General features: G+C 43.7%; 1 protein-coding gene across 1 annotated transcript in view; it reads left to right on the top strand.

Annotated features, from left to right (window-relative positions):
• Positions 1-20,123, top strand: part of ANXA2 (annexin A2) — a 44,419-nt gene extending 24,296 nt beyond the window's left edge. Inside the window, exons 4-13 of the mRNA XM_068963675.1 lie at positions 5,430-5,524; positions 8,718-8,831; positions 11,946-12,036; positions 12,947-13,026; positions 14,346-14,405; positions 16,088-16,181; positions 16,847-16,942; positions 17,364-17,422; positions 18,675-18,797; positions 19,766-20,123. Coding sequence (XP_068819776.1) covers positions 5,430-5,524; positions 8,718-8,831; positions 11,946-12,036; positions 12,947-13,026; positions 14,346-14,405; positions 16,088-16,181; positions 16,847-16,942; positions 17,364-17,422; positions 18,675-18,797; positions 19,766-19,825 — 872 coding nt within the window. The 3' untranslated portion in view covers positions 19,826-20,123. The remainder of the gene's footprint in view (positions 1-5,429; positions 5,525-8,717; positions 8,832-11,945; positions 12,037-12,946; positions 13,027-14,345; positions 14,406-16,087; positions 16,182-16,846; positions 16,943-17,363; positions 17,423-18,674; positions 18,798-19,765) is intronic.
• Positions 20,124-26,678: the final 6,555 nt, after the last annotated feature.

Here is a 26,678-nt window from a genome sequence, read left to right as displayed (position 1 = left end):
ATGCTGGATACTGCATCACAGCAGGCTGGTTGCGTGATGAGTAATTTAGGTAAAATACACTGAGATGCCTTCAGACTATAGCCATTGCTGCCTCCCAGGTGAGATTCAGGTTAACCACCCAGGCTCTTTATGGGGAGTTCCAATAATTGGATTGGATTCTGACTGTTGGCTAAACACTAAGCTGCTGTGAACAGAAAGTTTCATTGTTTGATTGCTAAGAGAAGTTTCATTGCTCAAGAGCATGGGACTGCACTGAAGTTTGTGGAGTGAACTTTCTTCAGGTGTTATTTCTTACCTGGGTTTTGAACAAAGGTAAGCATTTCTTTCCCTAAGATCGTAGCTGACCCTGCACCTCACAGAAACAGTTGGTCAGTTCAGTCAGTTCAGTTCAGTTCAGTTGCTCAGTCGTGTCAGACTCTTTGCGACCCCATGGACTGCAGCACACCAGGCCTCCCTGTCCATCACCAACTCCCAGAGTTTACTCAAACTCATGTCCATTGAGTTGGTGATGCCATTCAACCATCTCATCCTCTGTCATCCCCTTCACCTCCTGCCTTCAATCTTTCCCAGTATCAGGGTCTTTTCCAATGAATCAGTTCTTCTCATCAGGTGGCCAAAGTATTGGAGTTTCAGCTTCAACATCAGTCCTTCCAATTAATATTCAGGACTGATTTCCTTTAGGATGGACTAGTTGGATCTCCTTGGAATCCAGGGGACTTTCAAGAGTCTTCTCCAACACCACAGTTCAAAAGCATCAATTCTTCGGCACTCAGCTTTTTTTATAGTCCAACTCTCACATCCATACATGACTACTGGAAAAACCATAGCCTTGACTAAATGGACCTTTGTTGGCAAAGTAATGTCTCTGCTTTCTAATATGTTGTCTAGGTTGGTCATAACTTTTCTTCCAAGGAGTAAGTGTCTTTTAATTTCATGGCTGCAGTCACCATCTGCAGTGATTTTGGAGCCCAAAGAATTAAAGTCTGTCACTGTTTGCACTGTTTCCCCATCTATTTGCTATGAAGTGATGGGACCAGATGCCATGATCTTAGTTTTCTGAGTGTTGAGCTTTAAGCCAACTTTTTCACTCTCCTCTTTCACTTTCATCAAGAGGCTCTATAGTTCCTCTTCACTTTCTGTCATAAGGGTGGTGTCATCTGCATATCTGAGGTTATTGATATGCAAAAACAACACCCATTTGTGGGTGTGACTGGTAATGGAAGCAAGGTCTGATGCTGTATAGAACAATATTGCATAGGAACCTGGAATGTTAGGTCCATAATTCAAAGCAAATTAGAAGTGGTCAAACAGTAGATGGCAAGAGTGAACATCGACATTTTAGGAATCAGCGAACCAAAATAGACTGGAATGGGCAAATTTAACTCAAATTTAATTATGTCTACTACTGTGGGCAAGAATCCCTTAGAAAAAGTGGAATAGCCCTCATAGTCAACAAAAGAGTCTAAAATGCAGTACTTGGATACAATCTCAAAAGCGACAGAATGATCTCTGTTCGTCTCCAAGGCAAACCATTCAGTATCACGGTAATCCAAGTCTATGCCCCAACCACTAATGGTGAAGAAGCTGAAATTGAACAAGACCTTCTAGAACTAATACCCCCAAAAGATGTCCTTTTCATTATAGGGGACTGGAATGCAAAAGTAGGAAGTCAAGAAACACCTGGAGTAATAGGCAAGTTTGGCCTTGGAGTACAGAATGAAGCAGGGCAAAGACTAATAAGAGTTTTGCCAAGAGAACGCACTGGTCATAGCAAACACCCTCTTCCAGCAACACAAGAGAAGACTCTACACATGGACATCACCAGATGGTCAACACCAAAATCAGATTGATTATATTCTTTGCAGCCAAAGATGGAGAAGCTCTATACAGTCAGTGAAAACAAGACCCGAGAGCTGACTGTGGCTCAGATCATGAACTCCTTATTGCCAAATTCAGACTTAAATTGAAGAAAGTAGGGAAAACAACTAGACCATTCAGGTATGACCTAAATCAAATCCCTTATGATTATACAGTAGAAGTGAGAAATAGATTTAAGGGACTAGATTTGAAAGACAGAGTGCCTGATGAACTCTGGATGGAGGTTAGTGACATTGTACAAGAGACAGGGATTGAGACCATCACCAAGAAAAAGAAATGCAAAAAAGCAAAACGACTGTCTGAGGAAGCCTTACAAATAGCTGTGAAAAGAAGAGAAGTGAAAAGCAAAGGAGAAAAGGATAGGTATACACATTTGAATGCAGAGTTCCAAAGAACAGCAAGGAGAGATAAGAAAGCCTTCTTCATCGGTCAATGCAAAGAAATAGAGGAAAACAATAGAACAGGAAAGATTAGAGATCTCTTCAAGAAAATTAAGAGATCCCAAGGGAATATCTCATGCAAAGATGGGCAATAAAGGACAGAAATGGTATGAAGCAGTTGGTAGAAGCAATTTAATTTACACAGACACATTGCCAGCAGCCTTTCCAGTCCTTACCCGTGCTTTTCCACCTCTAGTGGTGATTCTAAAAGAATACCAGGGAGCTGGTTGAAATGGTGCTTCCCAGGTCCCATGTCCCCAAGCGTCTTTAATCAGATCTCAGGATGGGGCCCAGGGTACTGTGTTTTTAATAAGAGCTTCACGTGACTGTCATTCAGGTGGGCTCAGGACCTATTCTGACACAAACACAACCGTGTATTTGTTTCTAGGGAAGAATACTTTTTTATGGGTCAGTATTCTTGGCCTACATTCAGGTCAGCAACCCCAGTTGGTTTCAGAAAATATTACAGGTTAGAGGATATAATTGTATTTTGTTATTTCCCAGCATTTTCAGATTTGGGTAAGAAAGTTAAGTGTCAAATAAAAAGACATTTATAAACAAGCATTTTTTCTAATATAAAGTTAGAGGTATAGACTGTTGAGAGAGAGAGAGAGAGCACCTGTGAACACACTTGTGTGGGTAGCCATGCCTACCCATGTGCCCAGACATACCCTAAAGTAGTCCCCAAAGCGTTAATGAGTCTGTGAAGAAATCTATTAGGCTTGGACCTAATTGAGACTAAACGTACGTTCAAGTTCAATTTTATGTGTTAGTGTTTTGTGGAAGCAGATCTGGAGGTCATGGTTCAGATCCCTTTTCATGCTGGTGTAGAGACTGGGACCCCAGGAGGGTAGATGTCTCCATGGGTAACAACAGCTTCAGCTTCAGCTTCCCACCTATAAACTAGAAAGAGAAATAGCCACCCTGCCACATTGTTGTTGTGAAGGTTACATAAGATGGTTTGCATTAGGATGTTTGAGAAACCAAAGAGAATGATACAGATACAGTTCCTGGCTATCATGCATATCATGTTTTATTCTAACCAAAGTATTTAGAACCCCACTAGGAGTCTCTTGAGATGAAATCACTAGTTGACTCTAAATCAGTGGTTATATGCCATTCCCAGTGTATATGTTTTTTCAAAATACCCTTTTGATGCTCATCATGGTGAATTTGGAAACTCTAGATAATTGAAAGGACGAAAACTTGGAATTATCTATAATCCTACCACTCAGATGATCACTATTAAAATTTTGGTATAAACTAACATAACACTGTAAATCAGCTATACTGTAATAGAAATTTTAAAAAAATTATTTTTGGTATAAAGAGGTTTTTGTATTTTCTTACACATGAGCATTCATTTTACAAAAATCAGGTTAGATTAGGCATACTGTTTTGCAACCCATTGTTTTTCCTTAACAGTATATTGTGAACATTTTTTCATGTCAGTTAATAGCATCATTTAAAATGTCTATATAGTACCCCATTATATGAACAAAAACATTTATTTAATCAGTTATTAGATATTTTGCTGTTTATTTATTATATGCAGTGCTGAAATAAGCATCTTTGAAATAATGTCATATTCAGCAGTTGGGTATCTACATTGCCACTGGCTAAAGGCATAAATGCAGTTAAGGTAACTGACTAACATTGGTATGTTGTTTAGTTGCTAAGTTGCATTCCAACTTTTGCCACCCCATGGACTATAGCCCCCCAGGCTCCTCTGTCCTTGGGATTTCCCAGGCAGGAATACCAGAGTGGGTTGCCATTTCCTTCTCCAGGGCATCTTCCTGACACGGGAATAGGACCCATGTCTCCTGTATTGGCAGGCAGATTCTTATTGCTGAGCCACCTGGGAAGCCCTAACATTGGTATAAAATCACTTAGAAATGAGTATATAAATACAAAAATAAATCTTATTTATTTTTATACCCAGAAATTCTAACTTTCTGCTTTTCATCTTTCTAACGCACTTGAGAGTTTAGAGTATCTTCTCTGTCAGTCTGCTCTTGACCTCTGCCTCAGAGCACGACAGTTATGACTTTGGCAACTCCTGATTTCCTTTAGGCCAGGCTTTTTGCAATTCATGTATGACCCTGTAGGCTTAACCACTCTGCTCTCTCGCACTCAGAAATTACCTATCCTATTATGGCAAAGGCTCTTCCTTTTATTAAACAAAGTTCATTATCAGTCAGGAGAGAGACCTTTCACTTTCTGAATTTTTAAAATTGTGCTTTCTTCAGTTAAATGGCATGTTAGGAGTATTTCTGATGTAAAATTGGAAACTTTCAGATACCAGAAGGCATTGCTTATCTTTGTAAATACACATGTTCCAATTAAAATAGGTAGTAAAATATTTTGGTGGCACTTCAAAGCTCCCAATTTAGATTTAATTTAGATTAAAACACTTACTCTTTTTAATAAAGTTATAAAATTGATTATTAAAATTGCCTATTGAAGATTAAAAGCAGTGGAACTTTTATTTTCCTTACAAAACAATTTAGTCTTCGGTAAGTAGGATTGTATTAATCAATTATGCTATTAAAATACAACTGCCATATTAAATCTGACTCATTTGTCATGACAGTTTCTATAATTATAGAAATTATACCTAGCTGCTTATATAGCTGTAATCCTGCAGTAAATATAAATAATTGTCTATTAATTCAGGTCACAGTTACTGTCTGTTAAATCCCCAGTTAAATGGCAATTCGGGACCTTCATTTAAAATCCCTTTAAATCTTTGTTGTTCATTTGACTGCCGAAGCGCACAAATGCACCTCCTACTGTTGATTCCAGAAAGCAATTTATGAATAAAATAGTTTGTTTTTTTTTAATATGGATATTTTAGAGGTTCAATTGGCCTTGAGGTTTCAGGCTGTAAGGAAAAAAAAAAAAGGAGTACATGTTGGGTTGAGGGTGCTGACAAAAAGAAAGAGAACAAATCTTAATGTCTTGGTATTTCAGTTTAGAGAACAGTATATATATATATATATATATATATATATATATCAGGTTGAAAAAAAAATGCTTAAACCTTTCTTTGTAAACCCAAAGGACTAGAGTATATGGTTGAGTAACTCTTCACAACTTGTATCTTCATAGGTGTGGATGAGGTCACCATCGTCAACATCCTGACCAACCGCAGCAATGAACAGAGACAGGATATTGCCTTTGCCTACCAGAGAAGGACCAAGAAGGTACAGCAGGCTCAGGACTATAGGGCACTGCTTGTTGAATTTCAGGTCCTCAGCCATTAGTTTTTTCGTTTCATGAATTCTCTTACCAGCAAGCGCCTTCTGGAACCCTAGGGGATCCAAGGTTTCCCCCTTCCGTCCTTGTAAGAGTCACAGCTCACACATGTGTGGCCCCTGGGGTGCTTGGAGGTCATTCATAAAGACCACAACCTCTTCTAAGCCAGAGCATGTAGAGGCAGCAGTTCTGGAAATAGAAATAGAAAGGCTGGGGAGCAACAGCACCGGCTATCATTTACTGAATGCTTACTTTGTGCTGGGCATGTGCTTCTCTCATTTCAATGTAACCACTCATTTCATCTTCATGAGTTCTGCTGGCTCTTGATAAAACGTTTTTAATTTAATCTTAGGACACTAACTTCTGTTGAGTATTGATCCTGACATGCACGTCTCATTAAAGTAAAAAAAAAAAAAAATTCACTTGCGTTCTTAAGACCTCTGGAACCACCAGGGTTTAGTTAGTGTAGTTTATTTGGTCTCCAGGCCATCTTCAGCATGCCATGCTGCCATTGCTGAAAGGGTCTTCTCTGGTTTTTTTCACTTGTTTGTCCACTAGTGGTTAAGGATCAGCCCAGCACTTGTTCATCCTTTATTTTTTCGCGGTGTTAGGAAATTTTATTTTTAAGGACAAGCTGCTCTATTTTTAACTTCTTGCCATTAAAGGCGTTTGATTTATTCTTGGACGGTGCCATATGCGTGGCTTCCCGCAGCTTCCGTTTTATAGTTTTCACTCATAGTCACAGTGGAGGTGAGCTGAAAGGGTTCTAGAAAAGATGGTAAGCACAGTGGAGGTAAGCTGGAAGGATTCTAGAAAAGATGTTTCTGCACTTGGAGTGGCATGACCCCCAGGGTCCAGGGAGTTGTAGGTCAAGCCCAAGCCCAACCTCTCAAACAGTTGGAAAGGACATAAATAGGAAAGCATGTGGTTTCTTTCCTCTCATATGCAATAAAGCTCTTCTTCCAGCTAGACTTTTACTAACCTACTGTAGTGAGGCATGGAAGGGAGTGTTTATTCTCTACTTTCCCAAAAGGATCTATGAGCTGGTAGAACTGAGTTCTGTTGGAGCTGAAGACCTACCTCTTTGGACAAAATGCCTACAGTTGCTCCTTCAGCTGTCACTTACAGGGCGTGGTCTTCGAACATAGCTGGGTGTGGACACACGAGTGTACATTGAATCATAGAAGCCTGGATCTCAATTTCAGATGAGATAGATGGAGAACCAAGCTCTTGCATACCCTGCTGGAGGGAAGATACTGCAGAATCATGCTGGATTTGGTGACCTCACAGGCTTTGCTGTGGGCTGGGGTCAGCTCACTGTCCTACTGATTCTTGATGTCTGTCAGACTAAGGAAAGTTGTTATATTTTAAAGTGAGATACATAAAATACTTAAGATAACTTTCTGCACACTTATTTTTGTTTTATTTTGCCCACACTGTGCGGCATGTGGGATCTTAGTTCCCCGAACCTGTGCCCCCTGCATTGGGAGCATGGAGTCTTAACCACTGGACCATCAGGGAAGTCCCTTGAGATACTTTCTGAAGGAAATCCTCAAAGCAGAACCTTACTGTTTACATAATAATGGGAAAAGCCTTGTATTGTAGAGGCTTTAACAATAGGGACCAAGGCTGCCTGGGTAAGAGGCAAGCATGGGCACAGCTAGTACAAGTAGACAGGTGCTGGGACAGAGGATTGATTTTAATGTTTCTTTCATGTTCAAGCAGATGCCAGGTTTCTCTGTATAAGGAATGGTCGTATTTTATTTGTCAAACATATCTGGAGTTTCTGCAGAGTGCAAAGCCCTGTGCTTAACAGTGTGAGAAGCAGGAAGTTGACCGCCCATGAGAAGTTTATTATAGAAGTGGAAGAAGTCAGTAGGTGCCCAGATGCTATTTAAAATCTGAACAGAGAATGGATGGAGGGAAGTGTCAAGGGTAGACTAAATTTGGAATTACCTAACCTCAAAGTTCCAAGTTGGAAAATTGGTGCTATAATTGGAAGGAGTAGCTTTGAAAGTCCCCTCCTAAGTGCTAGGTGTTACTAGGACTTGGGGAAGCCGGAGAAAGTAGGTGATGGAAGAGTTGGTCCAGACTATCTCTAAGACCCATCTCAGTTCTCAACGTTTGTGAATGATTTGAGAAGGTTCTCTGAAGCAGGCTGTACATCACCCCCTAAAGCCTGCACACACCTCTAGAGGCTAAACATCACAGATGCCATGGGTGCTGCTGGAGAGCAGGGGAGGAAGAAAAAAGGGACAGAAGAAGAGGGAAAAAGTGAAAAGAAAGAAGAAAAATTATTGTAACAAGAGAGTTCAGCCATCACTCAGTGCTCATGGTTTGTAGGAAGTATAATCCCTGAGGAAGCATCTGTAAAAGCCACATTGAATTGGGATATGTCTGCATATGTGTTGCTGACTCAGGCCTCTGACTTGAAATCAGTCAGTGGATTTTTTATGGTGACAGTGGAACCTTCAAGAAACAGTACACAATGGGGAAGTCAAGGAGTGAATGGGGGGACTCTATCCTCACTACCTCTGTCAACACCATTCCAACTTGGCATGGAAAATAGAGTTTCTCTCAATAGGTGAAGTGTTTTGCATAGGAAAACTTCATGACCTACTTCCAGCCACGTGGTGGCCTCTGGTTTCAACTGGAGACTTTCTGGAACCACCTCTGGCATAGTTGCACAAAGTCTTTTACAGGAAGTTATCAACAGGCCTTGAGGGCTCTGCTTCCCTGGCAGCTCTCCACTCAGACCACCTCCTTCTTAGCAAGGCCCTTGACCCTGGAAAGGGCCCTGCCCTCTGTAGATTGAATCACGGGTGAGTGTAAGCAAGTTGTGAAAGGCATTCACTCGTAGCTTTTTGAGGCTTTGTGGGCTGCTCTGGTTTCATTTTATTTATGGGGGAGAAGGCAAAATCAGCTTGGATTTTATCAGAGCAAGGTCTGATCTTCCAGTTTCTGACCTTTGGGTCTGGCCAAAGGGAATACAGTTGAAGAATACTTTGACCCAACACCCCGGAGTTGTCAAAGAATCACAACCTGCTTTACAAACACAGGCCTCTATTTTTGTCTTACTAGTTTTAAAGGAACTATCAGTTACTAACCAACTTTTCCATGTTCTCGCCTGTTTGTCTGAAGGAACTTGCATCAGCACTGAAGTCAGCCTTGTCTGGCCACCTGGAGACAGTGATTTTGGGCCTTTTGAAAACACCTGCTCAGTATGATGCTTCTGAGCTGAAAGCGTCCATGAAGGTAAACATGTGTAAAATGCAATCTCTGTCAAATCTGCCATTAATATTTGTGAATTACAGCTTTCTGAATATAATTAGGTGATTTTCAGTTTTGTTGAATTCTCATTTGGAGTCATTTTGGGGGAATGAACTGAAGCTTTAAGTCTCAGGATTTGTACCAAAAATATTTCAATTACTTTTTTTAAGACTGTAAAGAAATTTCATGATGCAGAGAAGTCAGTTACCAGCTGCTACTGCTTGGCACCTGGGCAATTGGAATACCATTTGGAAAAACTACTTCCTTGATTACACTTCCTCCTTAAAAAAGATTTGTTATGACATTAAGGCAGAAGTAAAACTCATAGCTTTTGTTAAGTGAAGCTTAACAGAAATCTGCTGATGCTCTTTTGGTTGTTTCTTCTTCTGACCTTCTCCTTGCTGGTCCCATTGTTTGATTCAGATTTCGGGCAAAATCAGAATATCAGTGGATATTAAGTGTGATTTCAGATCGTGAATGGTTCCTATGTTTTCAAAGCGCTTATTACTGAGTGTTGTTTGTATTTTTGCAGTTATTTTGAACATGGATTTTAAGATTAAAGTAGATAGTAAAAATTCCAGGTTGCAAGTGCCCCTGTATTTTATGTGTACCTAAAACATCAAGTGTTACATAAATGTAATAGAAACAGAAACATAAACGCGTGTTACAGTAAAGCATAGAATCCGTTCATAAGGTGCCTGTGACACTTTGAATAATGTGTCACTGCCCTCTGCTGGTAAAGCTGGGTAAAGCCTCAGTACAGAGGCAGAAGCTGCAGTTCTGATGTTTCATTCCAAGTCCGAGCGTGTTTTCTGTGATGCCACCATTTCTGAATTAACGGAGAGACAGACCTGTAAGCCTGTCACTAGCTAATGTTACAGTTCAGTTGTCATCACTTCTCCCACAGAACACTTCGAAAGGGAGGCAGGTTCCCAGCCAGGCATTTCCAGGGCCCAGAAGTTGATAGCTCAGGGCTGCTATTTGCTCTGAAATCAGTTTTCCAGCTCAGGCCTAAGCTGTGCTCAGTTTATTTGAGCAGACTGGCTCTGAGTTATCTAAGTAGACTATGTTGGAGGGAAGGTATAATTAAGAATGATAAGATGTCAACAACACTTAAAGATCCTGCGTGATAAAAAGAACACTGAAAACACTCAGTCTTGGGACCTTTGGAGCCGTGGATGAACCAGCCTCTCCGGAGTTTCTTCTCACCATCATCACTTCAGATCAGTCTATCTTATTTTCTTCGAGAATTCGTTTAGTTGTGATTTGTGCGATTTTACTTGTATCTGTTATTAGGTATTAGTGACCTGAAACAGACCTGTGAGAGCTGTCCATCACCATTGTAATCTCTGTAACTGGGTCCAATGAAACGTGCTTTGACTGCTGGATCTTTGACCTTGGGCCAGCTCGTCCATTAGCTATCACAGCTGAGTACCCTTCTGAAATCCATAAAGCTCCGAGTGACATTAACTGAACAATGCTTAAAAAAAAATCTGTTTTGACTTCTGGCAGTACCACTGGCAATATCTGCCATATGCTACAGTAGACATTGCCCTTGTGATGGGAACTGTGGACAGTCTGTGGAGAGCTTGGGCCAAGTTTGAAATTGCCAAGGTCACTTTTAAATATAGAGAAAAAACACTCAGAATTTTCCTGTGTTAAAATGGGCATATCAGTGATGCAAGAAAACAACTCTATTACTGTAGCTATTTTACATTTCAACAATGTTAAGAAATAACATTTCTTCCAATGCATGAGTTATTTTTTAGACTATGTTTACATCCTCGAGATTGACAAACTGCCCCTTAAAATATGTGAAGATGCTTGGTAGTCTCTGTATAATATTTATATAGAATGTTGTGTAGACCTTTTGCTAAGGGAAGGAATTTTGGTTTTGCAAGCACCTCTACATATCATGATTAAAAACTCTGGGAGAAGAGGCTTTGGCTCATAGATTAGATTGAGGAATAAAATTCAGAATTAACTATTAACCTGAGGCTTAGCTCATATTATACAAACTACTTTTTCAGGGGCACATAAACTCTAATAAGTTTAATTAATAGCTGACACTCTTCTCATGTGGATAAGTAAGTTTCTTATTGTATTAACACCTTATAATTGATTTACATTTTAAACAGTGATAATTCTGCTTAGTTCAAAGTGATATTTCCATATTCAGAAAGATGAGTATTAGAGAATCCTGATTATTAAATCTTGACTTTGATCATGAAGCCAGCTTTGAAATACATGTTTCATTGAGTCCTTTCAAGCTATCTGGCACGCCAGCTCAAAAGTGTATATATTAAACTTGAATACATCACCCATCAAATTCTCATTCCTTAATAAAGTGTTGGTGTCTAGGTTTATTTGGCGCTTCATTATTTCCTTTTGCTTCTCTAAAATGCCTGAAGAGTGCATAGTAATCAAGCAAAAATGGAAGTACAAGAATGAAATTTTTAACATTAACCCAGTTTTACATTTCAAAGAGGTAAAGCTAAAAATTTTATCTTATCTATACCTTTCCCTCGTAAAAGACTTATTTCAATCTAACAATGCTGGCTGCCAACAAACAGCTCAAAATCTCTATATTCCTTTATTTTAAATTAATGAGCAGAATTGTGTAATAAAGTAAATGATTTCTTATCTATGAAAATAATGGCTGATTATTAGAGGAGTTGAAAAATAAAGAAACAAAGAGAAGATGAAGTTATTCATTTTATAAACCCATCGTCAAAAAGGGCTGTATTCTAACATGTTGGTGTATTCCATTACTGTCTCTTCCCATTTAACTATATGTTTATATATAGTGGGGAAATATATATATGTGTGTGTTTGTGTATGTGTATATATATATAGTTGAGCTAAAAAAAAATGCCAGTTAAACTGTCCTTTATTCTAGTAAAGCTTTTTTTTTTTTAAAGGAATAGAATATAACATTACCTTGTGCTAAGGACTCAGTACAGATCCCTCAGGAGGAATGCAGAAAGGGGCGCACTGTAGACTGAACTCGTGCGTGCAGTTTACCTGATTGAGTTCAGAGAAGTGGGCTAGTGGCCGGGAGGGGTTTCCCTGCTAATGTCTGTGCTGCCCGGTTCCCAGGGGCTGGGGACTGATGAGGACTCTCTCATTGAGATCATCTGCTCAAGGACCAACCAGGAGCTGCAGGAGATCAACAGAGTCTACAAGGAAAGTGAGTAGCCCCAGGCCCATGGTGCATCCACTCCACCTTGTGTCTGGGACCACTATCCTGGCCCCCGGTCTGGTGTTCAGGATAGGATCCCTGGATTCCATGTGTAGAAATACCTGCCATCTGGACTGTCCAGGGGTTTGCTGTGACCAGGTCACTCTCCTCCATCTCCTGATGGCCTGGGCTTTGTGACTGCATCCCCCTAGAACTAGTTCAAAAGGATATACGGGAGGGAAAGCAGAGACTATGAAACAAAAGAGATCTGATGGGGAGAAGTAGAAAGTATCCCCCGTGGATTTCACGTACTGAGTGCTGTCCAGTGTCTGCTGAGGCGATTCCCAGACTTGACTGTGGGTCATTGTTTCAAGAGACAGCAGAACCATGTGTACCAAGCAGTAGAGGAGGCCAGAGGTGGAGTGAGTGATGCAGCGTGCCTGGTGTGCGGTACTTCATTTCAACATAGGTGTTGAGTAGGAAAATACAAATTCATTCAAAAGTACCCTTTAATTCTTACTAGTTTTTTGCCGTTGTGCATTTTCTCAATCAGTGGATATAAAGCACAATTGTGTGTGTGTGTGTGTAGTCCTCCAAATTTTTTCATGTTCTAAATAAGTATAATCAAGAAGTTTGGGAAATAGTATTTTAGCTAGACAGGAGGTCCCTAATCAAAGGCGAGCTTGAGGATTCCCTGTCTGATCCTGCTCTGTGTATTGCTTGTCACTGATAATAATATAATAATACTAGTTCTGATTTTATGAGGGTAAAATTCCTTCTTGAGAATCCACCCTCATTTTTAGGGGTACATCCACGCTGCCACAGATTTCTGCTTTTCAGAGGCTTAGTGGGCAGAGGATGGGTAGGGTGGCTGGCTGCGTAGGCAGGAGGTGTTAAACCAGATGTGTTGTTTTCCAAGTGTACAAGACCGATCTGGAGAAGGACATTGTTTCCGACACATCTGGTGACTTCCGCAAGCTGATGGTCGCCCTCGCAAAGGTTAGTTTCCAGCTCGTTTCTTTGTCCTTGCTTCCTCCCAAAGCAAGTTGCATACCTCATTTTATACTCGGGAGTGAATTAACTCAGTCCTCTGGGCCTGCATCAGAAATTCCAGCTGTATTTTGACAGTGGGTTTACACTGTCAACTGCAGAGTTGTCATTTTTGTATAATAGGATTTCTTATCCTGCAAAACCATATGGTCAGGTGGACTTTGGGGCCAGAGGAGGAAGAGGCAGCTCTTAGCTCCTGGCCTGGATTTCTGTGCCAGCCTTGTGACTTGGGGAAAGTCATTTTGCCTCTCTATGTGGTCACATAGGACCCAGTGGGAAGTGACCCTCTTGTTTCTTTCACCTGTTATAATTTCTTAAGGGATGGTTTGCCCGGGTAGTGGTTTGCCTGGGGAGAAGGTCTTTGCTTGTTTGCCGAGGTTAACACATTAATGTAGCTGAAAGGCACTTCCCTTCTAAGTCTGAGTTCTGACCCATGTGCAGTTTAATGACTCTGAGCGCTGCAAGGGAAGAGGAATTTCATCCAGGAACCCTGAAGACAAGTGGGCACACTCCATCCTGGCCACCTACACCTCCATTCCGCCCTCCCCAGCTCCCTTCTCTACCACCTGCCCTGAGTCTGGTCACCTACCCATCATTTTGAAATCCACTTGTACCGTTTTACTCATACCCTGATCGAAACTCATTTCTGCTGTATCACATACAAACCCTCAACTGCCTCGGGCATCCTCTGTACCCTGGCCCTCCCTTAGTCTTCCTCCCCAGGCTTCCCCCTGCTCACCTCACTCCTGAGACTTTGCTCTTGCGTGGAGGGGCTTTCTCCCATTCCCCTGTACCACCCTCATCTGACACATCCTTTGGGTTTACCTCAGCTGTACCGCGTTGTCCATAGACTTTGCTGATGATACTACTTGACGGATTTCTCCCTTCTTTTGCATTTCACATCTGCTTAGAGCCACAGATACTTGGCTTTACCATTTATCCCATCCTTATTTCTCCTTCTGAATTGTGTGCTCTCTGAGGGAAGGAATTTAAATATCATTGCCTTTTCGGGGGGTGGACAGAGGGTGGATTCTATAAGGTGCTTAGCCCAGGAATGGGTACCACAGAGGGTACAGCCCCCTACTTCACTGCCTCAATTATTGTAGCAATCCTTGGTCTTGCCTAGACTTTTAAGTGAAGAATAATTTTCAGAGGGTGTCCATTCAGTAAATAGTGGCTTACATGAGTTGGGGAGAAATCACCATTTTCAGTTTTAAAATGTACAAAGATACACATCTGATGTTCTTTCTCTCTTTGTTTTCTTTCAGGGTCGGAGAGCAGAGGATGGCTCTGTCATTGATTATGAACTGATAGACCAGGACGCCAGGGTCAGTGCCAAGCTTCTTGGTTTGGTGTTTTGTTTCCTAGTCTCTGGATAGTCTTTGTAGTCATCTGTCCTGCGTAACCAATTACGTCGAAACTCAGTGGCTTAGAACCACAAGCGTGTATTACCCCTCAGTGTCTGTGGGTCAGGCACTGGGAAGTGGCTTGGCTGGGTGGTTCTGGCTCAGGGCTTCTCATGAGGTTGCAGACAAATTGTTGACCAGGGCTGCATCCTCTGAGGGCCTGACTGCATCAGGAGGCTGCCCAGATGACCCACCCACGTGACTGTTGACAGGAGGCCTTAGTGCCTTTCCACATGGGCCTCGCTAAGGGGCTATCTTGAGTGTTCCCAGAGTGTGACAGCAGGCTCTCCCAGAGAGAGTGATCTGAGAGAGACAGCGTCAGGAGGAAGCCAGGTGCCATTTAGGATGTGACCTCAATAGCCCCACACTGTCACTTCTGCCACACTCTGTTCATCAGAGGCAAGTCCCTAGGTCCAGCCTCCAGACAGCGGGAGAGGAGGTGGGCTCCATGTTTGGGAGTGAGAAACGTCAAAGAACCTGTGGGCTTCATTTGCACTTTCTGGGAGCCATAGTTATACAACCTTCTAATGCCGGCGTTAGTTCCAGGATCAGCAGCTGACTCACATTTGCTCGTGCAAGCTTTGCTTGTATGGAGGAACCAGTTTCCACAGGGTGTGCTACAGCTGCGCACATTGGTGTGCAGTTGCTGCAAATGAACCCTAATACAGTATACAACACACAGCAGTGGAAGGAGGTGGTAGAGGAGTGGCCAGGGACGGGGAAGCCCACTGCCCCGGGTGGTAGGGGAGAAGACGAGGGAGGCAGAGGTCCTTCCTTCCTTTCTGGCCAAATGGAACTCCTGCTGCTTCTCATCCCATAATCACTGAGAACTAGTTGGGAAGCTGATTCAGATCACTGTGAACTGCCTGCCTTTCCCAGAGGGTCGACAGATGTCTCAGTGTATTTCAGAGGAGCTGAAGAACAAGGTTAATTTTAATTCATTTTCGTTTTAAAATTCAGTATATTTCACACAGCACTTTTAGCAGAAGGTAGAAAAAGCTTTTTAATAAAGAAATGGAAGTTAGGCTTTGCAGCGCCCAGATAGTGGACAGTCACTCAATGAGTATTGGCTCCTGCGTAAGCCTTTCTCCCGCCTTCCTTGACATTCTTAGCATTACTTGTAGCCCCTAAATTTTCTAGAAACTGAGAATGTGGTTGAAGCAGCTTTTTTTCCCAGCTACATCATTTTCTCAGTCTCTAAGAAGCCCAGGGTGGGCACCTGACCTGCAACTGTCTTCAGTAGATGGAAGGGACACGTGGAGGCGAGCTGGAGGCACTAGTGAGCGTTGGCTTATCCTTCTGTAGATGAGTAGAAGCTCTTGGTTCTTCCCTCGGTGTTCAGGGAAGACTGGTTCAGCATCAGCCTCACAAACAACCTAGTCTCATACTGCTTGTCCATGCCTCAGGAAGACTGCTCTTAAGCAAGACTTTGACACTGATCAAGAAAATAGCACATTTTTCCTGTGCCTGCAGTGCCATCCTGTCTCATTTGGCATTTTGAAAGCATAGATTTTTTCTTTTTTCTTTTTTTTTGCGTGATGTGTTTTTAATGACCTTGCTCTCTGGATTGTGGGGTTAACTTTCCTGGCTGGTTGTGCTCATAGGATCTCTATGATGCTGGTGTGAAGAGGAAAGGAACTGATGTTCCCAAGTGGATCAGCATCATGACCGAGCGGAGCGTGTGCCACCTCCAGAAAGGTGGGTGCTGCTCTGGGGAGGTCTTAGAGTCCCGGGGCCGGAATGAAGGGCCCTCCCAGATGGGTCATTGCCAGCGGGTGTGTGTGTTAGGGCTCGGGTCTGCCAGGACAGAGTTCATTCTCCACTCTGTACCCTGTGATCTCACGCATTTTTCCTCGCCAAACCCATTCAACCTTCTCTCCCATTTTGGATGCTTTTTTTTTCCCCTAAATATTTTCCATGTTTGGTGCCTGTTTGGTGGGCTGCCTCTTCTTGTCTAGGTCATTTTCTCTTGCCACATTTTTTGAAATAATGGACTTGGCTGGGTGCTACATCCTGGTTCTAGTAGCTTAGATAAAATAGGTGTCATTTTCTCTTGCCACATTTTTTGAAATAAGGGACTTGGCTGGGTGCTACATACTGGTTCTAGTAGCTTAGATAAAATGGGTTCCACTCTATAGAGATGAAGATGGTCAAAATACACGCCCTGGGCTGTGCCATTCAGGACAGATGCATGGGAGGGCTGCCCCAGGGCAACTGGTACAGTGTTGGCCCTGGTTCACAAGGCAGTCCCTAACCCCCAGAATGCTGTGATCATCCGTGTGTGTGTGATGTGTAACTCTGTGGGTGACCATTGACAGCTCTCTTAGTGGCTGTTACAATAATTGTTTGTTGCTTTTCTTTAGTATTTGAAAGGTACAAGAGCTACAGCCCTTATGACATGCTGGAGAGCATCAAGAAGGAGGTCAAAGGAGACCTGGAAAATGCCTTTCTGAATCTGGGTAAGCAAGTGCACACACACACACACCCCGCCCCCGCCACTGCCCCATCCTAGTGGACATCAGCTTTCAGTCCACTGTGCTGAAGCAGAGAAGTAACAAATGACCACCCTGCTAATTCAGGTGGCTTTGGGAAGTGTGACTTCTTTACATGTTGTAGGTAGTTTCATAATCTTCACCGTATGAATTTAAGTTGTGGGACTGAAGACGGGGTTATGTTGGTAGGATGGAGAGCTGCCCAGGCAGAACAAGATAACCAGAGAAAGGGCTCTGTCCTTGGGGGCAACACACATATATGCGTCAGTTTCTATGGCCGTCAGACTCCCCTGATTTGAAAGCACTCGGGGCTTTGGAGCATCCCCGGTTTTCCCTGAGCATTTCCCATTGTGCAGCCCATTTGCTGACCCTTTTCTCCTCCCCGCAGTCCAGTGCATTCAGAACAAGCCCCTGTATTTCGCTGACAGACTGTATGACTCCATGAAGGTAAGAGCAGCCTGCCGAGAGGCCCATGTTTCCACACTAGGCTTTCCTTTCTTTGTGGCCCAAACTAAGTCTCCGTAACTAACGGATGGCAGGAGAGACCTCATGTCTAGGTGGCCACACTGGTCAGCTGTGCTTGCACCTGTCAGAGGGAAGCTGCAGTCTGGTGGTTCTCAGTCTTCGGCTTCTCCCAGCTACTTCAGTGCATTTTTGTGGACAGGCAGAAAACAAAGTGCCATGGGACAGAAAATGCCAGATGGTGATCACGTTAGATTCCTGCTTAGCTTTCTCAGTGCTTCCCTGCTAGTGCCCCAGAGTGAGGATAGGCAAGGAAGGGAGGGGCTATTGAGCAACCACTGTGCCGTAGACATTGTGTAATCATTACTCATCGTAAATCATTACTGAAAGACCTATGGGGCTTGTGTGGCCATCTTCTTTCTAGAGGAGGAGAATGGAGCTTGGAAGCTTTCGGCTTGCTTGAGGTGGCATAGCCGGACTTGAACTTGGGTCTGTATGAGTCCAAAGCCAGCCCTGCAGTTCTCCCTTCAGTGGCCATCTCTTCCCACAGTCCCATCCCCTTTCCCACTTGTCACGTGTGCCTCATGCTTTCCGGCTTGCGAGCCCTTGCCGCCTCTTCCTGGGCCACCCTCTTACCCACACGGCCTCTCTTCCCGTTCCCCTTAGGTTCCATGTCACATTTGACCTGTTCTCTGGTGTAAGGTTCTGGAAGTAATCTCAGTGGTCCTTATTGTTTGTACCATTCATGATGGCACAGAGCTGTGGTGAATGTGGTTACGTGTGCTCCCCGAGCCCCCAAGAGCCAGGAGCTTTGTGTTACATGGGTGAACTCGCATGCTTTAACTCTGAGCCTTGCAGTAGTTAGTGCTCAGTTCACGTTTGTTAAATGCATGGTGTGGAGGGGTCTGTGCCACTGGTGTGTTTGGAATTCCGAGATGCTCGTTGTTCTTTAGGGAGCAGTTTCACTGTTATCATTGTAATCTCTTAGGGCAGCATCAAGAACCTAGGTCAGTTCTATGTGCAAGAGAACCGACTAGACTTTTTTATTACTATATATATATATTTTTTTTCTGTGCAGCAGGCAGGATCTTAGTTCCCCAATCAGGGATTGAACCCCTGCCCCCTGAGTTAGGAACTTGGCGTCTTACCCACTGGATCACCAAGTCCCCGCTAGACTCCTTTTTAATGATTAACATTGTCAGTGAATTGTATCTTAGAGTATGAATTTGATTTTCAGGGCAAGGGCACTCGCGACAAGGTCCTGATTAGAATCATGGTCTCGCGCAGTGAAGTGGACATGTTGAAAATTAGATCTGAATTCAAGAAAAAGTACGGCAAGTCCCTGTACTACTACATTCAGGTAAGCCCCACCTGGCCATCAGAGGGCTGGGGGTCTCAGGCGGGTGTCTGTCAGAACAATGGCAAAATGGTGGTTTTCTGTTTCCTAACTCCCCAGGGAAGAGATGCTACTCATCAAATATAAGGGGTTTATTCTCAAAGTGCTATTACAACATGTCCTGGAAAGTTAAAGAATCAGGCAAATATTTTATATTTCCCACACCTATTCTACAGTGATAGTTGGTGTTTATGACAGTGATCCTGTAAAACTTGCTAACATCCTGAAAAGACTTCAGTCAATTCAAACTGCATTTTATTATATTTGCATTTCTTAGAACTCCTCTGTGATAAGCCTGGGCAACATTTCCTCACTCAGAAGCCCTGTCTCTTCCCCTGGTTTAGCCTGTCCCTGTTTTGGAGGAATGGAGCATCCTTTTATAAGCACTGATTGCAGTCACTGTGGTCCCTCCCACTGTGTTTAGTTCAGACGTATGTTGCAAACCCCTTTTTCTGAAAGATCCTGAAAATGTCAAAGGCATGTCAGTGGTCACCAGGGATGAATTCAGAGCTGAGTTCACTACAACTAGGTTTCATAGGGCATATGTTTAAAATTCTGGGGCCATTTAGACTCTAAGTAATTATTTCCTTAATCTATCAGCTTCTTCCCACGCCCACAAGGGGCCTCATGTGTCTTCTCTGGAAGGGTGCAGACTGGGGAGAAAGAGGGTGGTATCTGCAGGACCTCAGTGCAAGAGGAGCAGACCAGGTTCTGTCCTCAGCTCACGTACCATGTTAATCCCCAGAACCCCCCGTTTTCTACGCTTGTGGCAGTAATCCCCCTGGACCACTCTCTGAGGATCCTCTGATGGGGTGGGGGCGTCTGGGCAGGTCCCACAGGGCCTCCCTGTGCCGTGGGTCTGCTTCTCTGTTCCTGCAGAATTTGGATCTGTCTCCTGACCTAGAATTTCTTTTTTTCTCGGCCATTTGTAGCAAGACACCAAGGGCGACTACCAGAAAGCGCTGCTGTACCTGTGTGGTGGGGATGACTGAACCCCTGCGAGGGCCCAAGCATCCAGGACGGCTGCTCCGTGCTCCAGCTAACAGTTCTCCACAGTCAGCTTGCGGCTAACAGCCCCTGTGCCCCTCCCTGGGAGGATGACATTAGCGCTGCCCACCCCACCCGCTCTTTTGTTAGTTTAGTTTCCTATGCATCACCTGGCGTTCCCGGCTAGTCCCTCTTTATAGCCAAAGAAATGAACATTCCAAGGATTTGGAAGTGAAATCTATGATGTGAAACACTTTGCCTCTCGAGTACTGTGTCATAAACAGATGAATAAACTGAATTTTTACTGTAGGAACAGGTACTTGTGGACCTTGCTCTCAATTAATTGTTTCAAAATCAAGACATGCTTCAGGGTTGTCTTGTTCAGCTGGTAAGGCTGTCCCCTCGAGGAAGAAAGCTCTTGAAAGGAGCTGTCCAATATGGTAGCTACTATCCAGATGTGGCTGTTTACATTTATGTTTATTTAAATGAAATAATTTAAAATGTTAATTCCTCAGTCATGCTATTGACGTTTCAAATAATCAGTGTCCATATGTGGTTAGCACCTAGTGTATTGGAACAGCACAGGAGGTGTATCAAAAGTGGATTGGGTGCACCTTTCATTATAAACAGAAGATTGTATTAGGCATTTCTGTTTACCCAAGGGATAAACAGAGAAGTTTCTTTGGGGGAAATTCCAGAATGACCCCTTCATCTCTGCTCATCTTTATACGGGTGAAAACCAGCATCTGCAGGGGCCTCAAACTGGGAAAAGGGGTGGGATGGTGTGTCCAGCAAATACTGCATATATTCCCATAAGAGTCAGAGGAATAAACACCATCCTGTCCCAACCTCGAGGGCTCACATGTCAGTGAGTCAGGCTACAGCATTCTTGTCCAGGAAGTGTAACACAAGTGGACAGGTGCGCCGAGAAGAAAGCGGTTTTGCCTGGGAGGATTGAGAAGGATGACCCAGAGAAAGAAACATTTCAACCTCACCCTGAAATCTAAGGGAGAGTGTTAGAGCTGGCAGGAAGCTCTCCACACACTTCACATGGTCTTGATCATGGAGGAGAGCTGATCCTTACACCTGGTTCACATTTCAAAAGGCACAAAGGGTCAGTGCAGTGAGAATTACGTCTCCCTCTTACTCTCCTCCCAGCCAGCCAGGTGCCTTCCTAGAGTCACGTGGTCTCTGGTCCTTCCTTCCATGGATTGGCTAGGCTGCAAGCTAAACAGGTATGTGTATTGATGTATCTGTCTCCATTCGCCAGGTGAAGACGCTGTTCTTAGGCTTCTAGCCCAGGACCTTGCGGACAGCTTGCTCATACAGGTATCTCCCCTCAGCTGGGGGTAGGGCTGGGGCAGTGTTGATAACTATCCCTAAATTCTTACATTTCCTGTTTGTAGAGGATGCTCTGGCAGTTGCTAATTCTTGACTTCTGGCTAATGTCCAATGCACTTGGTGGCCTGCAGGGTCTAGGCAGTAATGGAAATGCAGGTGTGAAATGGGCTGGTTGGACACAGAGGGAAATCTGGAGAACCTCTGCCCCACTTTTCAGCTTTCAGATCTGGTGAATACAACACCACATTAAGTACATGATGAGACATCTGTGAGCTGACTGATTTGCTATTTTGACCTTTGGCAAACCTTAGGTAGAAACTCAGATGGAACATAACTCTTTGAGTCCCTAAGTGGTCCTTGAAGTGCCTGTAAATCCAATGAGATACTCTTTAAAATGCAAGTTAGCGGGGAGAACAAGATGGCAGAGGAGTAGGTGGACCTGGAGTACATCTCTCTCCATGGATACATCAGGAATACACCTTCAGACACTGAAATGCATGCAGAACACCACTTGAGAGTGAACAGGAGTACCTGACCAGTGGAAAAGAATATATAGAACCACGTCCATTGGTAGGATGAAGGAACCAGGGCGGAGAAACAGGAGTGTTAGTGGGACTGGACCTGCTCTCGATGAGTTGGGGAACTGAAGCAGGGGTCCGATCCCCACATCAGGGCAATTGTCAGAGGCAGAGGAAAAACATTTAAGGCTGAGAGTGAAACAACTGATCTGTGCCACCCTAAATGGAATGAGAATCAGACAGTCCTTGCCGCAGCCATGTATACCCCAGACAGGAACGCTGGTCCCCTGGAAGGTGCAGTGGCTAGGAGCTGGAGTTGAGGGATTGTGGAGCAATCCCAGGGTGAGGGCTGCTGTTGACTGTGAAAAGACAGATCGGGGGGATGTGAGGGAAGAGATTGTGGGGGGAGATGCCTGTGGAGGAAAGCCCAGCAGCCATGGAAGCAAGGCGATACCACTGAGTCCAGCATAGGGGGTGGAGCCATCACCATAGCCTCTCTCCACACACAGGCCAACGTGGGCAGCTGAACAATGGAGAGGCTAGCCCAGCAAGTGCTTGAGGCACTAAACTACAGAGTAGGACCCCACCCAGAGTGCCCCTTTAAGTGCATGCTGCTCTGATCCACAGTAGGATCCCAGCCAGGGGGCTCCTCTATGTGCCTGAGGCACCAAACAACAGAGAAGGACCCCAGGCAAGGGACCCTTTAAGTGCCTGAACAAGCAGAGCTGCGGAGAAAGACTGGCCAAAGAGGCCTGATCGCCAGCTACAAGAGGCTGGAACAAAGACTCTGATAGGCCCATAACTCCTGTGCCGAAGGCAGTCCATGTCCCTGCACAGTTGGCGCCACCAGGGTCCCCGTAAACCAAGCAGCTGCACCGCTTTCACGCTCAACTCTTACTGGGGCCCAGCTGCCACAGGCAAAAAAAGTCTTCTGTCTATGCACGCAGGGTTGCTTCGAATGTGGCCGACTCTTTGCAACCCTGTAGACTGTGGCCTGCCAGGCTTCTCTGTCAGGGAGAGGGGTTCTCCAGGCAAGAATACTGGAGCGTATTGGTCAATACTGGTTGCCATACCCTTCGAGAGCATATATTTCCTGCTGCCCTAGTCACCAACCCCCCGGAGTACCTGGTGCTGCCAGAACCGGTGCGACCCAAACAGCTGCACCACCTCCACACCTGGCCCCCACAGGGACAAACCCAAGTCCTCCAGGGCAGCCGCAGAAGCACACCCCAGTGGACGACCCACATGCAGTGGAGGAAATTAAACCACAGTTGAAACTCGGGGGCAGTGTGGCTAAGGAAGAAGACTGAAAACCTTCCCACCAGCTGTACAAGCTGCTAATTAAAATCACACGGTCAACTAGACAGCCTATGTGTCTTTGGAATATATAAAAAGCCATTGAAAGCTCCCACAAAAGAAAATGCACTAGTGCTGATAACTGTGGACATTGAAGGCAAGAACACACAGGAACAGGGCCAGATTAGAGTTGCCCCCACAGCAGGTCCAGAGATCAGCAGTGTTGGAGGGCATTCTAGGGAGGAAAGGTGGACTGTGACTCCTGGGAAAGGGCTCTTGACAGCAGTGACTCGGTAAAAACATTTATTATTTATTATTTTTTGACTTGTTCTGTAGAATCTTTTGGATTTTTTCCCCCTGTGTTGTACTTGTTGATTTTATTGGCAGTATGAAATCCAGTTAAGCTTTTGAGAGTTTGTTTTTCCCCTCAGTCACATTTTTTTATTGTTGTTATAAGCCTCTGCCTCTACATTGGGTTTTGGCAGTTCTGTAGAGTTTTCCTTTTCCTTTTTTTCTTTCTTCTTCCATTTTTTTCTTTTCTCTTTTTTATAATTTTAATTCTTAATTTTTAAACCTATTATTTTTTTTCTACATTTATTTCTTTGTTTGCCTTTCCTACTGTTCTTTTCCCCTTGCAGTTAATTTTTAGTGTATGAAAATCTTCATCCACCTCTATTTAACTTTGCATATCTATCTATCTATTCTTTCTTTCTTTTCTTTCTTCTCAACATATTTGTTAGTTTTGCTTTCATTGCTTTATTCCCCACTTGGCACCTTGCTTTAGTTTTGTTTTCCAGTTTGTGCTTTAATTAGTTTCATTCTTAACTGGTAAATATAATTTTTGATTTTCTTTGTTTGCCAGGTCAATCTACTGTACTCTATTTTTGTTGGACTGTTTTGACTTTGCTCATGGGTGTATCGGAGAAGGTGATAGCACCCCACTCCAGTACTCTTGCCTGGAAAATCCCATGGACGGAGGAGCCTGGTAGGCTGCAGTCCATGGGGTCGCCAAGAGTCGGACACGACTGAGCGACTTCACTCTCACTTTCCACTTTCACTTTTCACTTTCATGCATTGGAGAAGGAAATGGCAACCCACTCCAGTGTTCTTGCCTGGAGAATCCCAGGGACGGGGGAGTCTGGTGGGCTGCCGTCTATGGGGTTGCACAGAGTCGGACACGACTTAAGCGACTTAGCAGCAGCAGCAGCATGGGTGTATATGTGTATATTCCTTTATTTTAATTATTATTTGCCTGATTTTGGAACTGCCATTATTCTGGGGTTCATCTTTGGTTTCTTGTTTTTGGATATTTGTTTTAATCTCACTTAATTCCATAACAAACCACTTGTGAAATCTTCGTTCCTAACCAGAGATAAACCCCTGAGCCTTTGGAGTGGGAGCACTGACTCCAAGACCCTAGATTACCAGAGAACTAACCCTAGGGAGAATCAAATAGTGAGAACTCACACAAAGGAAACCACTTCAATACAAAACCAGCATCACCCAACCACCAGTAGCACCCTGTGCAAGGCAAACAAAAATACAAACCCAATCATCAGCAGATAGGATTACCACCTCACTCAGCCTTGCCCATCAGAGGAAAAACAAATGAACAAACACAAATTCAGCACAAATCTCACCCTATACGAAGCTTAAACAAACCACTGGACCAACCTTAGGAGGGCAGAAACCAAAAGGAAGAAAGAATTCAACCTTGAAGCCTGGGAAAAGGAGACCTCAAATACAATAAGTTAAAAACAGAATAATGAAAAGGCAGAGAAATACTACACAAATGAAGGAACAAACTAGAAACACAGAACTCCAAATAAATGAAGAGGAAATAGGCAAACTACCTGAAAAAGAATTCAGAATAATGATAGTAAAGATGATCAAAAACTTTGAAAACAAAATGGAGAAAATGCAAATTCCTAGGCATATACCCTAAGTAAACCAAAATTGAAAAAGACACATGTATCCCAATGTTTATTGCAGCACTATTTACAATAGCTAGAACATGGAAGCAACCTAGATGTCCATCAACAGATAAATGGATAAAGAAGTTGTGGTACAAATACATAATGGAATATTCAGTTCAGTCACTCAGTCGTGTCTGACTCTTAGCAACCCCATGAATTGCAACAACCCAGGCCACCCTGTCCATCACCAGCTCCCAGAGTTCACTCAAACTCATGTCCATTGAGTCTGTGATGCCATCCAGCCATCTCATCCTCTGTTGTCCCCTTCTCCTCCTGCCCTCAACCCCTCCCAGCATCAGGGTCTTTTCCAATGAGTCAACTCTTATTCAGCCATAAGAAGGAATGCATTTGAGTCAGTTCTGATGAGGTAGATGAACCTAGAACCTATTCTACAGTGAAGTGAGTCAGAAAGAGAAAGATAAATATGGTATTCTAACATATATATATGGAATCTAGAAAGATGGTACTGAAGAATTTATTTACAGGGCAACCATGGAGAAACATAGAAAATAGACTTATGGGCATGGGGAGAGGGGAGGAGAGGGTGAGATGTATAGAAAGAGTAACATGGAAATTTACATTACCATATATAAAATAGATAGCCAACAGGAATTTGCTGTATGGCTCAGGAAACTCAAACAGGCTCTGTATCAACCTAGAGGGGTGGGATGGGGTGGGAGATGGAAAGGAGGTTCAAAAGGGAGGGGATATATGTATACCTATGGCTGATTCATGTTGAGGTTTGACAGAAAACAAAATTCTGTAAAGCAGTTGCTGCTAAGTCACTTCAGTCGTGTCCGATTCTGTGTGACCCCATAGACGGCAGCCCACCAGGCTCCCCCATCCCTGGGATTCTCCAGACAAGAACACTGGGATGGGTTGCCATTTCCTTCTCCAATGCATGAAAGTGAAAAGTGAAAGTGAAAGGTGAAAGTGAAGTCAATCAGTCGTATCCGAGTCTTAGCGACCCCGTGGACTACAGCCTATCAGGCTCCTCCATCCATATGATTTTCCAGGCATAGAGTACTGGAGTGGGGTGCCATTGCCTTCTCCCGTAAAGCAATTATCCTTCAATTAAAAAAAAAAAATAATGCAAATTCAGCTAAAAATAGGGGTTTTTCTCAAATGTCTCCTCCTATGCATATTAGATTTGATTCCTCTCATCCCAAAATAGACTTTTTCATGTGCTTGAGGGCAGAGTTCACAGAACTGCCTACGAAGTCGAGACTTTCTGCTTCCCCCACATTCTGGTGTTGACCTCAGAAGGGAGGGGGCTGAGCAGTATTTAGGCTTTGTTTCTTCCCATCACACAGTGCGTTTCACCAGCAGACAGAAAAGTGGAGGGAGAAGGCAGGGCTGGGCAGGCGCTCCCGGCCCCTGGCCTGGCTGGTCTAGACCCCACAGCAGGTGTGAATAGAAATCCAAAAGACAGACTGGCAAAAGGAAGGCCCCCAGAGAACCATTCCAGACGCTGCCTGCTGTCTCCTCTGAATGGACCAGTGGCTGCCTAGTGTTTTCCAAAACCAACAGAAACGACACATGGAATTCGATCTCATATTCTGAATTTCAGAGTGTCCTCCACAGTCCACTGTCCAAACCGTTTCTTGAAGTAAAGAACCATCTGGGGATTTGACTTTTCTCCCAATTTCACTTTGTAAAGAGAAGGAAGAGGGCACCAGGCAGGATTTCATACTTTGGCAGCTGATAATAAGAACTCTGATTGTATT

This window comes from Capricornis sumatraensis, chromosome 2, assembly GCF_032405125.1.
Source record: "Capricornis sumatraensis isolate serow.1 chromosome 2, serow.2, whole genome shotgun sequence".
Classification (NCBI taxonomy): domain Eukaryota; kingdom Metazoa; phylum Chordata; class Mammalia; order Artiodactyla; family Bovidae; genus Capricornis; species Capricornis sumatraensis.
This window is presented reverse-complemented; position numbering and strand designations above follow the sequence as displayed.